General features: G+C 43.8%; 2 protein-coding genes across 3 annotated transcripts in view; one reads left to right on the forward strand and one right to left on the reverse strand.

The window, feature by feature from the left end:
* The window catches only part of NBEA (neurobeachin), a 457,382-nt gene that overhangs the window by 296,974 nt on the left and 141,805 nt on the right, over positions 1-18,603 (forward strand). For both annotated transcript variants that reach the window (XM_054003372.1, XM_054003379.1), the window contains exon 41: positions 11,598-11,734. In XM_054003372.1, the coding sequence (XP_053859347.1) occupies positions 11,598-11,734 (137 nt within the window). The remainder of the gene's footprint in view (positions 1-11,597; positions 11,735-18,603) is intronic.
* On the reverse strand, positions 13,608-15,977 carry MAB21L1 (mab-21 like 1). Its single transcript, XM_054003363.1, has one exon. It carries the CDS (start codon positions 15,512-15,514, stop codon positions 14,435-14,437), a length of 1,080 nt encoding a protein of 359 aa, XP_053859338.1. The 5' UTR covers positions 15,515-15,977; the 3' UTR covers positions 13,608-14,434.

Here is an 18,603-nt window from a genome sequence, read left to right on the forward strand (position 1 = left end):
CTGTTCACTTCAAGAGGCAAGTCACATCTCTCTTAGAACTAATGATTGAGATAGCCCAGTCAATTTTAACAATTTCCTAATATATTGTGAATCTCTGGATAATGCAATCAAATCCACTGTAGTGACTTGATATTACTAACTCTTGTCCTTTTCTTTTCCATTTATATTTCCTAATGCTGCAGTAGGATTCTTAAATACTTACCTTTTCTCTTAAGATCTTAAGAATGTAAATTTGCTAACGGTTTGTCTCCTGCTTAGTAAGCGATTGTTTCAAAATGAAAAATATGTGGGTGTGTTCTAATATTATAAGCTTGCATTTTTACAGGGACATAAGGTAGTAGATCTAGTAGATATGCAGTTTTCTTCTAACAAAGTTTGTTGTTTGGGTTGGAGTTTTATTTTAGAGCACTGATCTTGCATTGAAATAGGTCATTAAAAAAATAAAATAAATGTTGATCTACTTAGGTTTTATGAATTCTGTATTTTAGGAAGATGTTCTCTTTTCTTTGTTGTGAAGATGCATTTCACTTGCTGAGACTTGTTTGTGTGCATTTGAGAGCAGAATTTAGCCGTGACGTTTTTGAAAGATACATGTTCTTAACTGGAGCACATTTCATCTCTTTTGTCATAGAGCTGGTGACAGCAACAAATATACCCCAGCCAAGCAAGGGATGCTTGATAGAATCTTTTGCTACTCTCTAAAAGAGTATTTTCTAAAAAGAAAGAAAGGAAATAAAAATAGGAGGATATGATGCTTTGAGTTATTTTAGGAAGACAAAGGGCTTTGGCAGGCATCTGGTTACGTGCATGGGCTCAATCAACTCAGAAGCTGACTTCCTCATCAGCCATGGTGAATTACAGCCTCACATCACTCTTGCAAGAATAAATACATGTTTGCTCCATTATATGAGCAGATTAAGCAACTCATCCAAATAAACACAAGGAAAGCCACTAACTGCCTTTAATGAATTTTAGTCTTACTGTATCATAACCTTCAGTACAGAATCTTCCCTTCTTGGACATCTGCCTTGAGGTGGAAGGAGCCTCCCCCCATACAAAAGGGCCAGGAATTTTGATACAGATGCAGCATCCCAGTACTGCCATAACTTTTAGCAACTTTGAACTTCAGAGCAGAAGTATTTCTAGAAAGCAGCGCTATTGCTAATAAACAAGAGCTGATCTTCCATCTGAGCCAGCACGAGTAGTGAGTCCACAGTGGCCTGAAGACTAAATATGTGGAAAGCCTTCTCTCCAGACTTCTTAGGAGTGTGCTGAGTGTATTGACTTACTGCCCTGTACTAAGGAACACACTGGGTCAGGGGATTTGACAGCTTGTATTATTATTAATGAGATATAAGACCTTTCACTTCCAGGTCATCTGTTTGAAGTCCAGACAAACATTATCAACATCTGTTTTGTGGCCTATGCGACATAAGCCTTTTGTCTCATTTCAGACAAACTAACAGAAATCATCATAATTTTGACCAATTTCCAAATGAAAAAATTTTAGATGATGTCATTAGCAGGAATTGGAATAGTGCCAAAAGTTGTACTGCACAGAGTTACAATTAAAGTTGTATAGCAGTACAAAAAGAAAAAAAATTAAAAGATAAATTATTTAGCCCATGGGGAAATTTTCTATTCCAAATAGAAACAGCTCATTTACATTTCTGAAACTATGCTGAAGTCTCACATAGGACCAGATGCAGCAATAAAACCAGTAACAGATCAAGGAACTGCACCTAAAGACACAAAAAAACTTGCAAAATAAGTATTTTTTTATGGTAAACATATATTTTGACTCATCTTCAGGTGTATAATACACATTTAAAATTTATACATGTACATTTTGAGTTACGGTAACACTTCTTTTGGCCAAAGTCTGACAAGGAATTTTCTATACAAGAGTTGACCAGTGTAGACAATCTCTGGTAAGCAAAGCTGTTTGAAACTTTTTCTTACTTATTCCTAAAGAGTAAAGGAGGATCATCTTTTCTTGAGTTTTCTTCTGTTGCCATTCTCAAAATGTTAATAGTATATGTAGTATTATTTATATTGTTTTTCTTAACAGAGAAACAGGTAGACAAACAATAGATTTTCTTAATGAAAATAAAAAAGAACACAAACTTGAGCCTCTACTGAGAAGGCACATTTTCAAATTATTAGATTTTTCAGGCATATAAAAATAATGTATTTGAGACCAACAGAGAAATTTTTGTTGCATTATCTGCTGTTAGAGTAATGGATTGAAAGAAAGGACCAAATAGCATTGCTATTGTCTTCAACAGTGACCACAGCCTACTCAGGTCATTTAGGAGTAGAAGAAAGGTATCATCTTCATCATTCTCCCTCCTGGAGAACAAAGCACAACAGTGGTTCCAAGGGTGATCTCATCTTCTCTCTCCAACTCTTCTCCTCCTGCCCTGGTATGTCCTCTCCTGTGGGGCTGGGAGAGCCCTGTTGTCCATCACATTCTCTCCTTCTCCTGCAGCAGTTGCCATCCACACACCAGTGGCTCTGATGGTCTGGAGTGGCCCAGAGAGCAGAAAGCAACAACCATAAGGGAAACCCAGCAAAGACTGTAGCAATTACACAGTGGTGCTTCCTAATAATTCTCTCTCAGCTTCCAACAGCTTGTACTTCTAATACTTCCAGAGCCAGAGGTAATCATTATTAGCTTGTTTACTTCCTTCCTTCTTTCTTTCTTTCCTTCCCATTTTATCTCTCTTCTCTCTCTTACACTCCTCTTACTTTCTTTTTCCTCTCTGTCTGAAGGTGGCTAAGGTACCTTAAGCTTTGCCATACTTATGCTTTTTTCCTTTAAGAAAGTATGTATATCTATGTGCACGCTCAAATAAGCCCGTTAAGTAACAAATATAAAAGTTTCAATACAAAATACAAAAAAGTCTTAATATTTCTCCTAGTTTTTCAAGCTTCCCAATGGAAAATCTTCACTGAATTCAGCATGCACTACTAAGCAGCTTTTTTTTTTTTTTCCCTTCAAACTTCATTATTATTGCAAATTAGCACTCAAGATAGGAGTTTCACTGGGGCAGTTGCTTGTCTGGGAAAGTGACAGGAATGTGGAAGAAGAGTGATTCCATTTCCCATTCTATGATAGATACGTAACCACATAAGCCTTTTACTTCCAAACATGGAAATTTAATTCAGCCAGATTTCCATAGTTTCTGTTTTTTATGTATTCAAATGTTGATCCTCAAGTCTAAGTATAAAAAGAAAAACATATTTGTATGAGTTTAATTTGGAGTATAGATTCAGGCATAAACTGAAAACAATTATACTTTTGATATGTAGTTGGCTTTCACGTTGAAAAAGAAAAAGGCCCACAATTTCTATAGCATACTATTTTTAGACAGCTCAGTGTTTATTCTAATAATTTTTTCCATATTACTATCCAAAATATCTTAATATTTTATAAGGTGGTTGTCAGTCACATACGATAGTGCTCCTAAGCACAGCTTTGAAGCTTTGTACCTTAGTACAACAACCCTAAGTCTAAGCACCTTCAGCTTTTAAAATGGCAACCAGATATCCTGCTTTCCAAGCTTTAAAATTAAATCAGTTCAAACTCTGTTGGATTGTATTTATGAGTGTCTCTGAGAGTGCTTCTTGTTACTGTCCACTGGTACCAGTCTATTTAATTTGTTTTTTTCCATACCTTGAGAAACATTTTATTTGAATTTTCTAAGGCTGCAGAATTAGACTACAGTGGAGCCTATGACTTCACAGGTCTGTAGCTTCTCCCTTTTCCTGACATGCCACACTCTGGATGGAACTGGTTAATTCATCAAAGGTCAAGCTGATGAGCTACCTGATCTATAGGAAACCACGGAAAGACAGGCCTAAGCATAAGGAAACCATTTTGCATCTTATTTCATCTTCACTATGCAATTGGTTCCCATGCAAAAATCCATTTATTCTTCATAGGAACATACTGGAACTGACCCACCATAGATTAGTTGAAGGACTGTATCCAGAACTGTATTGACAGTATCTATGTTTAAACTAATCACTTTCATTGACCTTTGTACAGGACTTTTTTTGCTTTTCCTTTTTTCCTCTGAAGCCAATTACAAGATCAGTGAAGAAGACATTTTGCTTTTGTAATTTCTGAAGCTGGAAGCCATTTTTAACAAACTTTTAAACAAGAGTAATGACCTAAGAAGCAATAAAATTCCAGCAGTGGAATCAGGTTGTTAAGGAAAAAAGGCTGAATGACAGAGCCTGCCGCATCACTTCTCCTTTCAATAGGTACCAGAGGGTATTTATGGAACAGTCTTCTGAATTGCCCTAACTGTGGGAATGCAATACATGCAGCCAACTAGTAGATACAGTTGCACTACAGTTGGCTCTGGTGTGGTTTAGAGATACTCATATTTTCAGAAAATTTTGAATTTAACAACTGTTGCATCTCAAGTGATTTTTCCAAATATACCTGTCAAGTTATATGCTGATCCAATAACCTATGTCTTCATTCCCACACAGATATAGGAGTTACTATCTATATAAGTGAGCTTTAAAATATCATGAGCTACCTGAACATAATATTTCTGTTCACTCTGGTCTTAAGAAATACAAGACTTACAGTTTATCTGAAGAGTCTTTTGAAGGAGACTGGAAGGAATGAAAGCTGAAGGGCTTATTTCCTTAAATTTCTAATTAATTGAGCCCTATGGGCATGACAAGGTACACAAACTGGACTGTATAAGATACTTGTCAAGTCTGGTTTGCTCAGACTGGCATATGGGATTTGATCCCTTGTGTTCCTGACTCGTTAGCTCGAGTTCCTGTTTCAGAGGTATACCATTATAGCAGGCTGCTCTCTCTGCTTTCTCCTTTCTTCTTTAAATGAACATTAAACGTGTTATTCTTTTGAACATTAAATATGCTTTTCTAAGGTGTATTTTTTTCTGTTACTTTTTGATTAAATAGCTAGCTATAGTGATTGTCCCAGAGAGAAAAATTGTTACTTATGTGAGTGTGTTCAGCATCACTTAAGGTTTTCTAAGTTTAAGAAGTATTTTAAGTTTTACCTGAGAATGAGGAGAGAGCTAGTGCAGGTCCAACTGCATCAGTGTAGAATACTAACATCTGGATGCACTGCTTAACAATCAAGTTCTTAAGTTTCTAAACCACCTTAATTTACTTAGTCCTTCCAAGGTATAGCTTCAGGCAGAGCACACTGTATGAATCTAATTTTGAAGTGGCAAATGTGTGCATTGCAGTAGTGAGGTCCCTATCCCAAATATTTATATTTCTGGCCAGGTGTAAATCATTAGAGGGAGTCTTGACTCTTATTAATACCTGATCGTCTGGCAGGTTGGCACTTGGACATGTCCTGGAAAAATGCTAAAGCCATGTAAGCCATTTGGAATGTCAGCACATTCAGAAGTTCTCATGTGTGCCACAGAGTAAATCTGACTTTACCAGCAAGAGGGAGCAAATGTTGTGTTTCTGAGTTACTCTGGGCTGTTAGACACACAGCTAATTGTTCCACGGGACCTTCAGTGGTTCAGTAAGACTGACTTTGGTTTTGTGTTGAGTTTGTCTTTGCATATTCTCTAACTGTTCTATTAAGTGATTGCTTTCTATCACACTTGGAACAATATAAAAAAATAGCTATTGCCAGGAATATTGGGATGCATGTTTTCCCTTAGGAAAAAGTACTATTTAATATTTTTCTTTTAATGACACCAGGAAGGTATAGAATTAAAACAATAATAATTTACCTGTAAAGGTGCGTATGTCACTTAATTCAAATATATAGGTGAGTGTGTAAATGTTTGAGATAAAATTACTTTTTTTTTTCTCAAGCAACACTATATTTAACTATTTTCATCATCTCATAAGAACTATGTAATTCTTTCTTATTATTTTATTCACAGTTCTAATATGCAATATTGTTTTTATTTACATTTTCTTTCTAATCAAACACATTTGCTTGCTGTTATGGCAACCACTTAAGAGAATTGAATTGCTGTAATTGTTTAGTCATTGTTGTTGAAAAAGACCATTTAAGTTGATCTTTGATGTTAGTAGTAGTAGTGTTACGTGCTTTGTGGAGGAAAGGGGGGAAAAGTGGGGAAAATCTTGAATATCAGGGCCTATCCAGACTGGTTATGACATTTAAACAAACAAAAAAAGTCAAAGCCTCTCTCACAATATGAAACATATGACTGTGCAGGAGTAAAAAGCCAACAAAATAAGCTTGGATATCTCTGAAAACAGGGGAAATTAATTTGGGATATTATTCAGTGGTGGAAGAAAAAAACAAGATTATAGTCATATTTAGACTTAGATTCTGGTTTTTTGCATTTAAAAATTTGTGCAAATTATCTTTAATGAAATTGTTGAAAGTGATGTGTAAAGAGAGCTGTGTATGTACATTCTTATAAGGGCCTTGGCTTGAGTGAAGTTACTGCCTTCAAGTATTTGCTATAGCGGAGAACAAATTGGAGGCAGCCATCCTCATGTAAGTTCAATATATTTACTGTGGAAATCTTTTTAAGGGGTAGTTTGAATTAAATTTATGATACAATGGGAACATAAATAGACTAAATTCTGTGAATTGTTTAGGAATCTTACCTTGTTTACTTGTTATTTACTTGGCATTACATGTGTTATATTAGATGTTAATTGGTTGAAATATTTTTCAGACTAAAGAGCTTTTCCCAAAGGATTCTGGTACCTATACCTCATTCTACTTCCATGCTATGTGACTTTCATTTCAAGAAACTGAAGTTTTTGTGTGCTTGTGCATATGTTACATCTAGTTTTTTTAAGTATAAGGATTTTTATACATTTCAAATACAACTCCATGCCAGATACACCTGGTTTTATAGTTAAAGTGTTGAGGAAATTTCAGTTGTCTTATTTCAGGTATCTTGTGAATGATTTTTAGTTATTATTCTTATTATCTAAAATTCTTGTTTGTGTCATATCAAATTACAAAATTTAATTTATGCAAACTATTTCACATAGTAAAAGTATTGGTTTCAGTTCATCTATGTTGAATATATTTATATGAAAAAAAGATCTATATGGTTTTTCTTTTAAACCAGTATCAGTTAAAAATTAAATATGCCAACATCCACCTGGTTTTTTTCAGAGTAATTACCAGCAGGTTGTAAAATTAAATTGGTTGAGCTGATTGGATATGTTTTCAAAGTACTTTTCCCAGCTAATACTTTATTGTTTATGGGTAATCACCAAAATTTTATTTTAAAAGTCAGATTTCTAGGCCTGCAGCAGGTAAATGTCTTTTTTTCATAATTCAGCAGATGAAAGCATGTACCTTACTCTCCTTAGGAGTAATTGTGCCCAATTTTCATAGCAGATATACCTCCAGTGTAATTTTCAGGCTCATGAATATAACACATGTTTAGCTCTTACAGCTAAAAATGACAGTTTCTGAAAATGAAAATATTTGAAATAATAAGTTCAAAATACCACTCTTTAGAAGCTTTCCTTAAGAGGTGCAATTTTACTGATATTCTATTAGCAGATAACAAACTTTTAAACCTAATAGAACTTTTCACTTGGCTTGATTTGCTTTACTTGAACTTGAAAAATACAAGAGCTAAGTTACAAGAACAGGGAATGAAGTCTCTGTTTGACAAAAATTATGCAGGGGAGCAGGAAAGTTACATTCTGCTTTTATTCACTGGGACCTTCTAATTTCACAATTATTTACTTTTGGAAAGAAAATATTATTTTAAAAGGTAGATGTGTGGTAGAGTTTATTTTAGAAATGTAATTCACATGTGCTGACCACAGGGATCAGGCAAAAGGGAAAAACCACCATTTGAACAGATTGCTAGACCTATGTGTCTGAAGTGATTTTTGGACTGGTTTTAAGGCCAGAACTTCTCTGGTAGTTTGCTGCCTTTCTCTGCGGTCGCCCCGATAGCTTCGGAGAAGTGTGGAAGAGGCAACGAAACGATCCTTAAAGAGAAATGCTTTTGCTTAGAGTCCCAAGAGCTGACAAGCACCCTAGCCACGGGTCCCCTCCAGAAATGCCAGCTTGTTGGGAGAAGTGAGGCAGCCACAGGTTGGCTTTTCCCCCGGAGCAGGAAGGGAAGCGCCCTCGGTGCCGCCCGGGGTTCCTGCGTTGCGCGGGGAGCGCCCGGCAGCATCCCCGGGTGCCGCTGCTCCGGCTGCCTCTCCCCCGGGCAGCACAGCCTCAGCCCCAGCCCCGGCCCCGGCCTTCTCCGGGGCCGTAGCCGCGCTGGAAATGAATATTTACATCCCCTGGAAAAGCGCATCTCGCCACCGCCGAGGGGCCGGGCGGAGGCTGGAGACGAAGCTCGTTATCCTTCCCGAATGCGAATGAGCCCGTCCCGTGGCTCTTGGCTCAGGTGTGCTCAGCTTTTGTTTCATTAGATTATCAATTGGGTTTGAGAAGGAGACCCAGAGCTTCCCGATAGCTCGGTGCCATATGGAAAATCTGCGTTATTTTGATTATGCTCTATGTAAACATTTTAATATCGGATCCTTAAAATCCAGAGACTATCCCAAAGGGGATTAAAACATAATCCTCTCTCTATATAGCTGTAGTGGATTAATTTCGTATTCTCTCAGTGGCTGGCTTGCTCCCTAAAGGCTACAACAAAAAGACTCAGTGCTCCTTAAACATGCTATGGAATTGCAAGTTGTAATTGGAGATTTCCAAAGGACAAGTGTAAAAATGAAACACTGCTAATACCGATTTTTTTTTCATTTTGTGCTTTAAGAAAAGAAGTCTGTAAAGATATTTTTAAACTTAGTTTGAACATCCTCTTTCCTGAAATCCCATATAGTGACTGCTATTTATTTAGCTTTATGGTTTATTGGGTTTTTTTTTTTCCTTTGTTCGTTTGGCTTTTGGTTGGGTTTTTTCCCCCGAAACAAAAAAAAACACAAGAAAACCTTTTCTCATCTGGAAAGTACGATAATGCTTATTCCTTGTCTTTATTGTGATCTCTTTGACATGTTTACCTTGCAACAAATCTAGGGTGTCATTTGAGTAGAATGCAGGGCAGATGCCAAGGTACCAGTCTGGGAGGGAGCTCGGAGCCTTTTCTCGGGAGGAGTAGAAAGCCAGAAATCCCCAATTTCCCCTGCCTTCTGGAATGGGCTAAGAAGTGACCGTTCCCTTTCCCTCCACGTTCACCCCTGCTTTTGCAGCTCTGCCCCCTGCTCCAGTCCGCGAGGGCACATCACCCGCTAACCAAGGCGCTCCATTGTCTTCGTCTGAATGGCAGATTATAGGGTTTGGCCTTTTGGCCATTAAATAGCGGTGGCTTTATTTTTATTTTAGCCACACAACACCAGGGAAAAGAGGTAATTGGATTAAATTGATGTTCTTCCTTCTGGGATTCACCAAAGCCCACAAACGCCTCCTTAAAGTGATAGAATATCGGGTCGTTTCCAGGACGCGTCTTTCGAAGGCGCTTTTCTCCCCGCACAAAGAAAGGCCCGGGAGCCCATCACCCTGAGCCGGGCCAAGTGTGCCCGAGAAGGGACCGAGGAGGGGTAGAGCGCTCTGCTTGAGAGGGCAAGTGCTTCTGCAGGGCAGGGAACCGCCAGCCGCCCAGACCCCCCTTCTGTAAACACAAAGAAAGGGGGCCAGGGGAATAGAAACCCAAATCCACTTGTAATCGTACAAGAGAATCGGGCGTAATTACTTGAGCAACCTAGATGAAGATTGATGAGGCTTTAAAGCGGCGTTTCGGATCGATCACTCTGCCCTTTGGAGCCTCCAGACGGGCTTCCCCGGCTCGGATCGGCTCCTTTCCCACCGCCGAGGGAGAGAAGATGGAGGCGAGACTGGGAGAGCAGCAAGGCAAGCCCGGCGCATGTGATTCCGATCAGCTGACTGGGGTCAAGAGGCTACTTCGGTTTATTAGGAGATGGAAAACAATAAAATGAAAGAAAATAGAGTTTGTATCAATATTATCCCGTCCGCCACGCTGGGCTGCTGAAAGCTGTCACTGAAACTGTGCGGTTTAGCTTCCCCCTGTACGCACAGCAATCCCTGCCTTCCACTTTATTTATTTTGCAACGTAAATGACAAAATATTGTGCAATAAGGGCTCAAATTGGGTGTTACAGTAAAGTAAAGCATTAACAACATGACAGTTAGATGCGCCGATACAGGAGTAATTGGGCTAAGTGAGTAATTTGAAGTGCTGCTTGCAAGAGCTGGTAGTGAAGTGTGCGGGCAGTGCTGGAGGAGGAGAGGGCGCATCCGAGGCGTTGGCCCCTGTGCGAGCCGCAGCCCCGGGCTCGGCTCGGCCGCGCCAGCACCCCCACGGCGCTGCTGGAGGGGCGAGCGGCCGGGGAAGGCATCGGGAGGCTCACGTCTCTCTGCCCTCTGAGCAGGGGTCCTCTTATTGCAAAGGACGTTTTTTAGCTGCGTAAAACAACCAAACCCTGTTTAGTACCTCCTGAGATGGTCAGTTTGACAGTTTCCAAAAGGTGCATCAGTCAGATGTTGTACCCAGCTTCTCAGTACTGGAGTTTTATTATTTATGTGTGAGATGCGTGCTTGTACATTCATGTGGCTCTGTGTGTTTACGTATGTATATACAAATTATCCTACAGGCTTTCATGGTTAAATCTAGAAGAATATTTTATATATAATATTTTCTTCGAAGCAAGTAAGCTTCCTAAACACGGCCGCTGTCAGCTTTAAAAGAAGATTGCATTGATATTGAAGATAAGATGGTGAAAAAGCGATCCTCTTGTCTTTTGGCTTAAAGAAGGGTTGTTTTGGTTTTTGTTTTCCTGAGTTAAAATCTAACAATTTGTGTGGAGAAGGCTGCCTTTTACAATAGGTTTTCCCCATCCCATCTTTTCAATGCCCGTGAACGCGTCTCGTTAAAGAATATATTTGAGCGAAGTACTATTACAGTAATTTTAAAAGGATAAGCGGCAGCGAGTTGAAACAAAAATTATCTTGCCGTAAATGTATTTAACGATGCTAGCTTTTGTGTGCGTGGGGTATTGAAATAGGTGGAAAAAAAATAAAATATTAAAAAAAGAAACCAAACCACTAAACAATTCCACCACCCCCACCCCGCCCGGTATTTGGCGTTACTTGTCCGAGTTGAGGTCTGGATCCAGATTTAAAAATAATGCCCCCAGGCCTCGCAGGGCCAGTGTGGCGGGCAGGGGCTGCGAGCTGCCCTGCCCTGCGCTCCCGGCCCGGCTCGGCCGCCGCAGGGACCCTGGGCTGCCAGATCGAAGCGGTGTGGAACGAGCCGCTGCTATCGCACATAAACAGTGATAGCGTTAACGAGGAGCAAAAGGGCATGAAAAGAGAGGAGACCTTCTTCTAAGAGGCAGCTATTTTTCACCCTAACCCCTCTGAATTTCGCTGCTGTGATTTATCTTGCAGCCCCGGATCTCACAACTCGCTTGTGCCCCGGCCGCGGAGTTCAAAGCGCTGGCCGCGGGCAGGAGGGGAATGGACACGGCGTTTACAAACTGGGTTTACGAGGGGGCTCGCCGGGCGCTGGCTCGGCGGAGGGAAGGGCCACCGGGGATGGGCCGGCCGGGCGCCTCCAACCTGACGCCGCTGCCCTTGCCTTGCAGGCCCCGTGGTGCTCAGCACGCCGGCACAGCTCATCGCCCCCGTGGTGGTGGCCAAGGGGACGCTGTCCATCACCACCACAGAGATCTACTTCGAGGTGGATGAGGATGACTCGGCCTTCAAGAAGATCGACCCCAAGGTGAGTGCTGCGGGCGGGCGGGCGCGGTCCCGGTCCCCGGTCCCGGCACACGTGCGCCGGGGCCGCCCCCTCATTCCAAACTCCGTTCCTGTCGGCCGCCTTCCGCTGCATAAAAAAAAAAAAAAAAAAAAAAAAAAAAAAAAAAAAAAAAAAAAAGCGCAATGTATTAATGATGTTAAATCCTCTATTACGGCAGCGTACGCGTTTTCCAGCAGCCTTTCGCGCGGTGCCTTTGTATGAACGTATGAACGTGGTCAGATTTAGTAGTTAAGCCAATTGCTCTGAAATCCCTGGAGGGAGCAGCAGTCCTAGCCCGCAGCCTTCCCGAGACACAGCGGAGGGTTTTACGCCTTCCGAGGTTATCGGAGAATCCCGTTATTACAAAAACGTTAGTTTCCATGTAAGAAAATACGGCGCATTTTGTAAACACTTTGTAAATGCTGAAATGAAAGTTAATGCTTGTTTTCTGGGGGAAAAAAAAAACGGGGGAGGGGGGAATAGACATGCATCGAAGACTTGGTTCCTGGGAAAGCTGTTTTTTTCTGAAGTCATTTACTACTACCAATTCCCCAGCGCCGCCCCCCCTTCCCCCTCCCTTCCGTGAAAACCTCCAGCCCAGCCGCAACAGAGCAGGGAGGGGTGCGGGACTTGAGCGGAAACCTTTGCGTGGCTTTCTCCCCGCGGGAACGGCGCGGGGGATGCCACGCGGGGGAGGAGGGGGCAGACGGAAGGGACGTGTCTAACAGGGCGCTCCTCTCGTCTGCATGTCTTTTTATTCTTATCGCTCTTGCTTTATTTCTGTGCTATTACTCTGGAAAATGTTGGAAAAGAGGAAATAGGAGAGGTACTTTTACAAAGACCTTGGGGTTTGGGGGTTTTTAATGCAGAAATATTATAAATAATTTCCTAGAAAACTTCTCATCTGAATACCTTTGCAATTAAGTGATTTCTCTTTGGCAAATAATTTGTCAAATTCGGAACTTTCTTCGTAGTGCTGGGGTAACAAGTTTCTGTCAGAATCTCTGGGTATAACAGTTTCGTTAAAGTGCACCCGCTGGAAGTAGTTGCTAGTGGGTGTCATACAGGAGATCGGCCTCTTTCAGCACTTGTTGACTGTTAGGACCGTAATCAAAATCTGCGTTGTTAATTTGCGTTTTGATTTAAAAGCCGTTTTAAATGAATGCATCCTGAGAGGGGCCAGGCAGTGCGGTACAGACGGGCAGCTTTGGATTGCGTGCAGTTTTGTAAGCACGCACATGTTATTCCCTCTGAATACCCTGGGAGCTGAGGGACTTGATTTCTGGGAGTGGAACTGGCAATCGTACCACATTCGTAATGGATTTGTAGGTCAGAAGTAATATTGTTGTTCACTTTATTGGGGCTGGCTCTCACCTATAAATTTTATTTTCTGCTTTATTAGTACCTGCACCAAATTGCCAGTTTTATCAGGATCACTGCTTACTCAAAACACTGCTTCACAGATACGTTGTGTTTCCTCAGCTTTGTTCAAAAGCCAGCAGAAACACAACATCACCGTATAATAAACCCTACAAATCAGACTTCTTTCCTGACAGCTGAAAAAGTGTAACTGTATTAATAAGTACACTGGTGTCTGACAGTTGCTGATGGAGATCTGGAGCTAAATTCCAATATGTTTGTACAACCAATACTTCCCTATTCTACAAAACTATTCAAAATGCAAAGTCAGGACTCTGCCTTTAAGTTTTCTGCTTTACAGGATTTAAGCAACTATCCACAGAAAGGCAAAATCCACAAAACATAGATGCCTCTGATTTTTCAAGTGGAAAACTTGATCCGATATTGAAACGCTTACCCATATGCATTTTACTTCATTTATTAGCTTGTAATTAAATAAATCAGCAACAGAAATTAAAATCTAAATCACAAAAAGTAATTATCCAGTGTATTTCAAGTGCATTTTCAAATATATAATTCCAATATTCAAGCGTTATTATATAAGCAGAATCCAAATTTCTTTTGAATATATTTAAATAACATTTCAAGTATATTTATGGAATGTTAGAAATAGAACAAGCAATATATATGAAACGAAAAATGTAAACTTGTTAAGTTCAGACACTTCAAAAGACAATTAACAAAAGTACCGTGATAAAATCTACCTTTTTAAATGGTATCTTCTTTTTAGCAGAAAATGTCCTTGAAGTATCCAAAATGGCAATTTAACTTCTGTTCACCAAATCACAAAACACCAACATCCACAATTTCAAAGACAATGTGAGATCACAATATTTGATACAAATTAAAAGGTACATTAGGGTTTGTTCAGGTGACATATCCAAATAGCTTTTACTCACAGAAGATTTACATAAAAATACTGGGTTTTGTTATAATCCGTTGGTACCGTATTTAGGCAGAATGGTCACAATCAAATTACGGCAAATTTTCCTTTCCAGGTAGCACACTTTCCTTTTTTCCTTTTTTCCTTTTTTTCTTTCTTTTTGTTTTTCCCCCATGGGGAACTACAAAACTGTGACGAAGAGGAACGATGCTTGCTGTTCTTATTTGCTTTTCTTTGTGAAGAGCCTAAGCTATATTCCTTTTTAAAAGAGAATATTATTTGCATTGCCAAGTGGAAATACATGACTTTTCAAACAGGCATCTTAAACTTCATCGGGAAATTAGCAGATTTATCGGTTAGGCCGGTTTTATAGTTACCCTCTAAAGTTTCTCCAAACTTTTCGGGTTGGTAAGTATTTCCCTAGCCAGTCGCCACGTTTGTTTGGCCGCGTTTTCCAGGGCTGAGTGAGGTTTGCCCTGAAAGAGGTCTAAGTTGGGCAAGAAGTAGTGCGGGCACCTCCTGCACTGGAGGCACGAGATGAGCTGCAGTAAAATCCCGTTGAGCCGGTCCCCCAGGCACGACTCGTCCCAGTCCGATTCGCGGGGATGCTTTTCGCATTCGTAGGAAACCAGAGTCTTCATGTGATAATTATTCAGGGGCTGGCCTGGCAGCTCCAGGTGACGGTCCCGTAAGGTTTTGAGGATGGAGAGGCATTTCTTCCTGCAGCCGCCCATCTGCAGTCTATTCTCAGCTTCCGCGAACTGCAGCACCCAGGCATCGCTCTCGGCCGAGCTCTGCTTGCCGGCCAGAGAGTGGCACTCCTTGGACAAGAGGTTGAAGCCTTCCGCCTTGACCTCCGCCACCCGGTTGGGTCCCGGCCAGGGGATGTGGGGAAGCGGCCAGTGTGCAGCACTCCGCGGCCAGATCCCCGTGCACTTGAACGCTGGAGTGATCTGCACGACGTACCGATCCCTGATCCTCAGCTTCACTTCGCTGGTGTCCGCCACCATCTTTACCACGTCTCTGTAACTGCACTTATCCACGGCTTGAGCCACCAGAGTCTGGAATCTGGACCGGATTTTGCGAGCGGAGAGGTAGCCAGACGCCGTGATGAACTCCACCCAGAGGGACATGCTCCTCTTGCGCCCGTCGCTTAACTTTAACACAGCGCAGCCCGGCAAGGAGCCGTCGTCCACGAAGTTGAAAACCCCCATTTGGTTCAGATACAGCACGACTTCAAACTCCGTGGGGGAGATGACTTCCAGCCCCTCGTAGCGATTGTCCATCTCGTTCAAGGAACTGATGAAGCGAGGCTCCTGCACCTCCACCTCCTTCAGCACGTCCGACACCACTTTGCAGACTTCTCGGATGGTTTTGGCGATTGCAGCTTTCCTGGCTTGGCATTTCTCATTGTAGTATTTATTCAAATGATACACCAGCTTGGCCTGGGCCGCGATCATGTTGGGGCAGAGATCCGGGTTGTATACCGGAGTCTCGCAATAGGCTGTGGGATCCAATGCGGCTGCTATGGCTGGAGCCAACTTCAGAGGAGAAACAGGCTGCCGCACTCTGAAATGTAACAAATGTTTTTCAAAATGCGCCGGGGCTGCTGCTCCTCAGATGCTCTCTTCCTGCTTTTTTAGATCAGCCGTCTTGAAGTGTGTGTGGCGGGGGGGGGTGAAGGGAGGGGGGAGCGGGCGGGGGACTGGAGGGGGCGATATTTTTCCTTCCCCTTTTTTTAAAGGGTCCGTGAATGAGAAGAAAGCATCGAGAGCAGCACCTTTCCCAGCAGCAAGAAAAAACAAAAGTTGCACTGAGACACAGCGAGGGTTCCAGTAGTCAAAATAATAAAACCTCTTCGTATTTATTTATGTTTTCCCGTAGTAATCACCGTGTGTATGCAGGGCGGTTAATCAGATGGTGGAAAAAAGTGCCGTGTGTGTATGTCAGAAGAAGCTGGCTGTTGGTTTGTATAAGAGCCCAGATGCACTCGTGTGGAAATTATAAAGGCAGGGCCAGGCAGGCGGGCGGCCAATCGCCACTGGGCTCGTCACTGCAGCCTCTTTCAGCTCAAACCCGGCTAATTAATCCCTCGCTAGGAGATAGATATGTATACACAGCCACACGCACACACACACGCACACGCAGGCACATATAGAAAGGTAGAAGGTTACTGGCTAGAAAGCCGCCCCGGTCCTCTGTACACTCGGAAATCAAGAGAAAACGCCCTCCTTTGGGTGTAATTTGAAGAGTACTGACGTTTCGAGAGGACTTGGCAAAACTGTGCCGCTTCGTACTGAATCCCTGCGTGCCTCCTCACGGTCGGGACGTGAATGCAGGTGTATTAATGGGCAACCATCAACTAGGGAGCTACAGACCGGGCTCGCTCTGGCAGGAGCACAGGCGTAAATTCATTAACCCCCACTCGGCGTCACATCACGCTGTCCTTTTCCTCCTGATAGTTGTCTGTAACTGCAAGCAAGAAGTAGGTTTGGATTTTTCTTTCTCTCGTGAACCGGCCAGTGAACAAGGCAGCGGATTCACGGCAAATTTAGTGTTCTTTGGAATAAAATATTGTTCAGAAGTCCACGATTTGTATTGTTTTAAAGGATCTTCTGACGGGCTCTAATAGATTTTGAGGTTTAATGCATTTCGGCATTGTCTCTGCCTTGCTTTTTGTATTTGTACCTTATGAAGGGATAATCAATCGCTAAACATATCTGTCAAGTCTTTTTCACGTTTCTTCCAAAAATCAAGTAGCAGATACAGACGGTAAATCTCCTTTGCCAATTATCAGCGTCGTTTTTATATTCTATATTGCTCTCCGATATGTTGTGAGGAGTGGATGTTCGGCTGCTTTTCTAGACGCACTATAACTACCTATTAATTTCAAACCTGGAGGATTTACCGTACAGCGAGCTGTGCTAGCAAGCTGCGCTTAGTAAATGTGCACACGGGAGGCACGCTAGCGACTGCAAACATGCTGGCTTGCTTGTCTGACAGTTTGGGGTTTCGCCTGTGTGATGTGTAATTAGCAAATTTCGCCTTCGGTACTTTAAGTGTTGGTAATCGGGACATTTATTTGCAAATAAGCTGGAGTGGTAAGCTCTTCTGCTTCACAGCATTTACTGAGCTTCACTTCAAGAGAGCCCTAAATTTTATATTTATATAAGGAAAAAAAAAAAAACAACACCAAAGCTTTTGATCGCTTGGAATCTTTAAACTACTAACCGATTACCTTTTCCTAAAGTAACGGTCACGGGCACATCAATCGCTGAGGAGAAGTCATATCACAAAGAACATTTCACGACACTTATTCAGCGTACGAATGCGACCAACTTTATTGCACATAGCAGAGAATTTGTGACTGTGCTCTTGGCTCCCTCGGTCTAGTGGTTATATGGGTGTTCCCTGCCGCTCCCGAGGAGGAAGCCGACCGGAATCCTTTCCTGCTTGTGACTGAGCAGGGCTGGGACTGTCGCTGAAAAACTGCAGGTGACCGGTCGTCCCGAAGCAGCTTACCTCTTCTCGGCCGCAGCCCTTGGCCGCCGGGAGAAGGGCGACCACTTTCCCGCTGTTTGGGGCGGAGAGGAGGCAGTTTCCTCCCGGGCTTTCTCCCTCCTCCGCTTAGTTTCCCGGCCAGGCGCCGGGCGGGACACGCGTGCCTCCCCCCGGCCGCGGTGGGACCGGCGGCGGCCGCTGCACAGAGCGCCCGGTCCCGGTGCCCGGCGAGCCGCCGCCGAGGAGCGCTGCCGCCGTCCCCACGCCGGGCCCGGGGCTGCCGCCTCCCTCCATCTCTCCTCCCCCGCGGGGCGGAGGCGTGCGCGGCCGCGGCGCTGTGGGCTCCGAGGGCCGGCTGCCCCAGCCTTCCCGGAGCAGGAGCTTCCAGGAGTTCAGGCCGTCTCCGAGGGCACAGGCGGGCGCCTCCCCGCCGCTCCTACCGGCGGCTGCCCCGGCTGCGCGGGCAACCTGCTCGGCGGGCCGCGGCGGGGGCGAAGGTCGCCCCTCTTCCCTCTTCCCCCTTCCGCGGGGGCCGGCGCATGCAGAGCCGGCTCGGCGGCACCGCCACCGGCCCCGGCGGCGGGCGGGGAGGGGGAGGCACCTCTCCGGCCCGGCACATCCCGCCCCACTGCCCCAGGATGGGGCCCGGCGCGACCCAGCCCGCCCCTCGGGCCCGGGGGAGATGCCGGTGACGCCGTGCCCTCAGACCCGGGGCGGCGTTGGCCGCAGCAGGGCACGGCTGGGCTGTGCACAGGAAGAAAAAGCGGTCAAGTTGGGACCAACTCCGGCGGGCGGGTCCCGGGGACCGACTGGTGCGGGGGAAGGCCCACGGCGGCCCCAGTCCGGCCCCGGTTCCCGCCCCGGGCAGCGGGCGCTGCTCCCGGAGCCGTCCGGCTCGAAACCGCCAGCGCTGCCGTGTCGCGGGCGGCTTCTTTGGGATGGAAATGTCAAAGAGCCCCTTTCCCACAGGGTCACAGACCAGCGCCGGGTAAAACCGAAAGTTACATCAGGCGGACAAAAGGTTGTCCCTTCCTCCCGTTCCGCCGAG

This window comes from Vidua macroura, chromosome 2 (assembly GCF_024509145.1).
Source record: "Vidua macroura isolate BioBank_ID:100142 chromosome 2, ASM2450914v1, whole genome shotgun sequence".
NCBI lineage: Eukaryota > Metazoa > Chordata > Aves > Passeriformes > Viduidae > Vidua > Vidua macroura.